A 6,495-nucleotide genomic window follows, 5' to 3' on the forward strand; every position below is an offset into this window, starting at 1 on the left:
TATCAGTTCAACAAACGCCTTAATATTTCTGTCACGTAACAGATACACTCAACGGGGAATATATGACCCGTCAATACAATCAAACTTAACAAAACAAGTGATTCAATTACGTCTAAGGGTTCATATCCGACTGGTCACAAATGTCGCCTCTTATATACTAGAAAGTTGTAATTGTATGGATGCTTGATAGCGCCGTTATGTAAATCACTGTACATCATTAACCCCTACGGAAATTGCCTACCTTAATCTAATCAAAGATGATCTTTTCACTCAGTATGTCTTGAAGTTTTGAAGTAGGACTGTATAAAATAAATAATTATACATCGCGTGATTTTCACGTAATATGTTCACAAAGTGTGTTACACCGAACTTTAATTGCTTAGTTTAACTATATGCAAATTGCTATTTTGGACTATTGCATTTTGCAATACATTATGTCCAGGGGCGTCGCTAGACCAATATGATTCGGGGGTGTACAGCATGTTTTGCCGACGGAAATATTTTGTGAATTGTAGACCCAATTTTTTAGCCAGGACGGCGCTCAAGAATCTAAAAATTGTGTGTGGGTGTAGGGGTGTGTGGGGGGGTGGGGGTGGGGGGGGGGTGGAGGGGGTGTAGCTGTCCAATTTTTTTTCGACAAAATTCGACAAAAATTAGTAACTACTATAACATTAACAATAGGTCTATTACGTAACAACAGCACAATTTCGTAACACATTAATCTTTTATATGACTCTTGCAATTTGCCGACAATCACATAGCTTTGACTACATTTGCCGACAATCAAATGGTTTTGACGATAACAGTCAATTTTGCCGACAAATTTGTGTAGGGGGGTGTCGCACCACCCATACCCCCCCCCCCCTACCCCCCCCATCTCTCTCTCTCTCTCTCTCTCTAGCGTCGCCCCTGTTTATGTCGTCATTGAAGATTTTTTTGAAAATAAAATTCAATTGCAAATCATAATCATGTTTATCATTTTCATATAGCAGCTATACAGTGTATCTCTAAAGTTTCACCTTTCTTCCACAGAACAAGTTGCTGATGATGAATGAAAAGAGACACGATCAGGCTCGTGCCATTTGTAACGGTATTTGAAGAAGATTAAATCGATGATAAATTCGGGTCACTGACCGAAATAAGGTGCTTTTGTAGCAGATAAAAATTGTAGCAGATAAAAATTGTAGCTTTGAAAGCTAGCGAGCTCAAAATAAGATTTTATAAAGCTTTTCAAGAGGAGATTGAACTTGTTTTTTCCATATTGCTTTTAAGTAGTGGAAAGTCATCTAAGTAATTTTTGCTTTGTTTTTAAATTATTTATTCTAGCTTCTCCGATAAATGAGAGATATACTAAAGAGAAAACTCGTTATCGTCTTCACCCCAAACGAGATTTGATCAGCTCAATGCGTATATTATGAAAGCTGTTCCTTTGCATTATTAACAAGTCCCTGATTTGTAGTATTTTATATAGTCCAACTGTACACAATGAGCTATTCCAGAAATTAATGCCCCCCCCCCATAAAGAAGACACGTAAGTTTGTACCATAATTTTTTGGGAATTCCCAGACCAAAATGTTATCCAAAAAAAATTGACAATAGAATGATTAAAAAATTGGGAATTCCCAGTGTTCCTAAAGAAGAATTGTTGTCAAAATTTTTGGGAATTCCCAAGCCTAAATAAAAAGGTGTCTTTTTTTTGGGAATTCCCATGTCTTCTTTAGGGTTGTGAAAATAATGACCATTTGGTTTTTAGTTGTTTTTTTGGGGGGTGGGGGAATGAGCAAAAAATGGAGAAAATTTTTGGGAATCTCATGTCTTCTTTAGGGGGTTGCCTTTAATTTCTGGAATAGCCCAAGATCGTAGTATGTACAAAAAACACTCCCATGCATGCCGCCTAGTGGGAAATCTACCTGTGAAAGAAAATTGAACAACTTGTTGTCAGTACTGCTTGTTATTCTTAGTGAAATTGTCCTTCAACTATGGTGAATGAAATATATTACAAACAACACAGAACACTTTTCCTATTTCAACCCATATGTGTCAAAATATACAAATTCATAGCGCATCCTCGAGGACAGCGTAAGAGTCAATGTTATCACAACTTCAAACACTTGAAACACTTTTGACAGCTTTAGCGGCATTTTGCTTCAGGCAAGGCATGTCATTCAGACATCCAGACTCGCTCAAGTTCATCTTTCTATGGTGTTTCAATCTACATTTCATAAATATATTTGATGTGCATTTCTATTAATTTAAAAGGAGCTGTAGCATTTTACGGCGAGGTGAGGAGAGGTCAGGAAGCCATGTTGGAGAGATTTCTTGACATCTGTGCCAAGGAATATGACCATCTCATAGTAAATGTAAGATGTTTGGCACATTATTCTGTCTTTAACTCTTGTTTAAGGTAGTTTTTGTTTGTTTTCGATATCGATTAAATCCATGGGTTGGTAATGATCAGTAAGTTGTTGCACGAATTGGATACATGGTGTAAGACTGTAAGCTTTTCTAATGGATTTCGAATTCAATTGGATTTGTTAACATTTATTTGATGTGTTCTTACTTTTGACCGTTGCAGATATTGTGTTACTTTAAAAAGCATTATTGGATAGATTTTATTTTTCGTATTCAATATATCATTTACGTTAATAGGATCTGTGTCATCTGTTATTTTGTGTGATCGTTTATTGATGTTTTTCAATCCTATGCACTGTTTGTCAACAGTCTTTTAACTGAACGTTTTTGATGAAAAGCTTACCGACAGCGTTTTAGGGGAACTTTTTGCTCATTCTTATACCTACGAACAAGATCATGTAACTTAAATGACAAGTAATAAATGTAATGAATAACCTTAGTGCTCAATATTTGACATGTTATAGTGTTTACAAATACTGTAGGAACTATACGATATGTCTATCTAGAAAATATATTAACTAACATTTCGTAACATTCAGATATTAAAACTTTCAAAATGGAGAATTGGCCGATAATTCCTGATAAGTAAAGATGATAAGAGAAGTGAATCCTTAATTCCCCCACTCACTAATATTTTGCATAATTCATCATGGCGCAATGGTATTATAAACCAAATAAAGCTATATTCATCCAGTTAAGTCTACGAAAATACTTTCTTATCATGAAAACACGAAGATGGCTTGATCAATCAAAGTATTAATACTGACCTTTCATTTTCCTAATAGTAAAATAAGAGAAGTTCAATATTAGCCAACGGCTCTGATGAAAGATGTGATTTATATTGGTGCAATCACTTCGTCTTAATATCGCAATTGTGCAACAAGGTCATAACTGCAATAGCTATCGTTTGTTATTTCATATGCAACCGCTATCTTGCTATGGCTCTGTGAAGATCATATAGGGTGCGATAATGAAATGTCAACAACCCTATGTTGCGTCCTCTCTTTCAGATATTTGATAAAATTTGATTTGTATAACCCCTGTTCACCTGTACACATCTTCTTTCTCTCATTTTAATATTTTGAAAAAAAAGCTCCAATCAACTCATGAGCGCCCTCACATTATGACGTCAGAGCGACATTATGTGGGGAATGTTTGAACTTAGTTTGGTATCACTGAATAGAGGAGATCCATAGCTATATATTAGGCCGGGGATTGTTTTCCCCGAGTTACAGCTTTATCGGTGCAACTTTAAATTTGACCTGATCTTTGACCTTGGATGACCTAACAAATGTAAACTTGCTCTGGCTAGGACCAAGCCGCACCTACCCACCAAGTTTAAGGTATGCAACCTGTCAGTTCTGAGAATAAGGGCCCTAAGGGCGGACAGGCAGACAGACTCCCAGATTGAAAGACATATTACCAGTATGATAATTTTGTTCTCTTATACGTACAATAAGAATGTCATAACTCAAACATTAGAAACAAATATATTGAGGGTATACCATTATTCTTGATTAGATTTAATGCTTCATATTCTTGAAATGCAGCATACCGTATAGTTGTCGAATCTTTTGAACACAAGATTTTTGATAAAGTCCTGGCGAAAAAAACTGGTCATAAAAGCAGTACTTCCCCTCTTTAAAAATAATCTCATTTTATTTGTCCCATAAATGACAGTTTCAAGGTCATTTTCTTGAAAAGCGTTTTTTTAAATAGAGTTCATTGACACTAAAAATTATATTTTAACCCTAGTATTTTCCCCCATTTTTACGTTTATTGTGAATTTTTTCATTGAACGACGGAAGGCTTACTATTCAGACCTAATTGTGTATTCATCGATTAGATTCCACCGCCCGATTTTAATCTATCAAAGAAATTTTTCATGTGTTTATTAAAATCGCGCTGTTTATAACCTATAAGACAGTGATTTATCATACTCATCTTTACACTGATGGCCTTTTCGAATCGATTCTATTAATAACAAGTAAAATGTGTGTCAAACACCAATATTGTAAGCCATTACAAAACATGTCATAATCGTAATTACATCGTGTGATAGATTTTCCTGGAGCCAAAAGACTTCGTGAGTCAAGTCCTTTAGCAAATTCCAGTTGCATCATATAAATTTAAAACCTTCCATTAGAAAAACTGTGAGCAATTTGATATTTAGATGAAGTTCCTAGACAAAAGACGGCCAAACTATTTTTTTATTACAATTGAGATAACCAAAGTAGGAAACGAACAGATAAACAGTATTAATAATTTGAAGCCATTTGGATATAAAACTGGATGGTTTGAACACAATACACAAACTTATTGGTGGAGCTCTGAGCCTCGTCCAAAAATGTTAGAATATTTTCTTGGTCAAAAACGTGTTTGTTATAATTTGGTTAAAAACGTGATTTTTGGTCAAAATTTTGGTTAAAAATATGACTTTTGCGTTTTGGTCAACTAAAAATAGTTGAAAAATTATTATATTGGGCTCTTTATTTCTGTTTATAAAAGTATATAAAGGAAGATTCTGAGAAAATAATAGTGATCAATATTGGAGCTTTTCCACGTTTTGTTCCCTGTAGATCTTCAGATTTAACTTTTTACCTTTTATCTTGTGAGCACTCTCTCTCTATCTAAAAAAAAATTATACAAATACTCAATATATCATTTGATTGAGAAATCATCTACGATGAAAACACATTATACAAACATCTTATGTATAAAAATACATTTTTCCTGATTGCAGATTAAGTATTATGTTACATTACATCGTGTGGTTTGAAAGTGCGCAATGCTGCAAGACTTAAGAACCGATGATGGGAGGTTATTCCACTCGGATGTGGTTGTAAACATTTGATGAAACATAAGGAAGTTACTGTCCATTTTCCTATGCACATTACACAGTGCTCTCACCATTGACGTGTGACCTCTAAAAACAGTGTAACTTAGAGGTATACGGCATTGCCTAGATAACATCACTGTGTAAAAACTAACCGGGAAATATTTTTGTACTCTCTGAAATTCTAGAAAATATAGTTTTGTAACATGTCCTAATTTTTTAAACTAATTTAGATGTTTGGAAATATTCGTACTTTTGTGTTTAGTAAGGAAGGGCACGGCATGGCCTGCAAAATTCCCTGTGTAAATCGAATGCAACCTTTAGTGACTATCACTCATTTTGTGGACCGCTCACTTCCGAAGGGCATTTCAACTAAACCACTTGACGGAATGACGGATATTTTTGTACTTGTCCTGCTGTCAATCAAGAATAATGTATATATCACATGTAAGCTAAAAACTGAGTAGGTGGGGCATCTGCAAATGATCGTACCTCCCTGATATGTAAATGACATATACCAGCAAAAACAACTCCCAAATCTGTCCATATATTTGGTCAGTGGAGAGAGTCAGGGGATTTCAAGTGGATGATTATTGATTGGCAAGTAACATATTTGGGCATAAGTGCGTCGTCGTCGTCGTCGTCGTCGTCCTATGAGTCATGGCTGACCCGTTCATCAGCAAACCTGAGGTTGCTTATTTGTCGTCCTCCAATTGAAACCATACCCTCGTAGCCATCAAGTGCATTCCGCATGATATGCTCGGCATATATGTTGAACAGATATGGTGACAAAATGCATCCCTGGCGTACTCCTTGGCCAATTGTAAAACATTCACTATCTCCACCTTCTGTTCTTACTGTGGCTTCCTGTCCTTTGTATAGAGATCTAATCAAATCCACCACATGTGAAGAGAAGCCCATATCTTTCATGATGATCCATAATTTTCCATGTTGGACACAATCAAATGCCTTGGAATAATCAATGAAGCACAGAAATAAAGGTTGTTGGAATTCCATGTTTTTCTCCATTAGGTTTCTCAGGTTTCCAATTTGGTTTCTAGTTCCCCTCTTCCTCTCCTGAAACCTGCCTGCTCTGGTGGTAACTCACTTTCTAGATGACCCCTAATTCTTTCAGCAATGATATGGAGCAGCACCTTGCTGGCATGAGAGATAAGAGATATGGTACGGTTATTTGCACATTCCCTTGTGTCCCCTTTCTTTGGTAGCGGGAGAAACACTGCTCTTTT

At 35.8% G+C, this 6,495-nt stretch overlaps 1 protein-coding gene across 1 annotated transcript; it reads right to left on the reverse strand.

Moving 5' to 3' along the window:
• Nucleotides 1-5,899: 5,899 nt before the first annotated feature.
• On the reverse strand, nucleotides 5,900-6,265 carry LOC140172741 (uncharacterized). The gene has a single exon (XM_072195872.1). The coding sequence runs from the start codon at nucleotides 6,263-6,265 to the stop codon at nucleotides 5,900-5,902; it is 366 nt and encodes a 121-aa protein (XP_072051973.1).
• Nucleotides 6,266-6,495: the final 230 nt, after the last annotated feature.

This window comes from Amphiura filiformis, chromosome 16, assembly GCF_039555335.1.
Source record: "Amphiura filiformis chromosome 16, Afil_fr2py, whole genome shotgun sequence".
Lineage (NCBI taxonomy): Eukaryota > Metazoa > Echinodermata > Ophiuroidea > Amphilepidida > Amphiuridae > Amphiura > Amphiura filiformis.

Excerpts from the sequence above, each read along its gene's own strand:
- LOC140172741 (XM_072195872.1), bottom strand. The coding sequence starts at position 6,265 with ATGGAATTCCAACAACCTTTATTTCTGTGCTTCATTGATTATTCCAAG.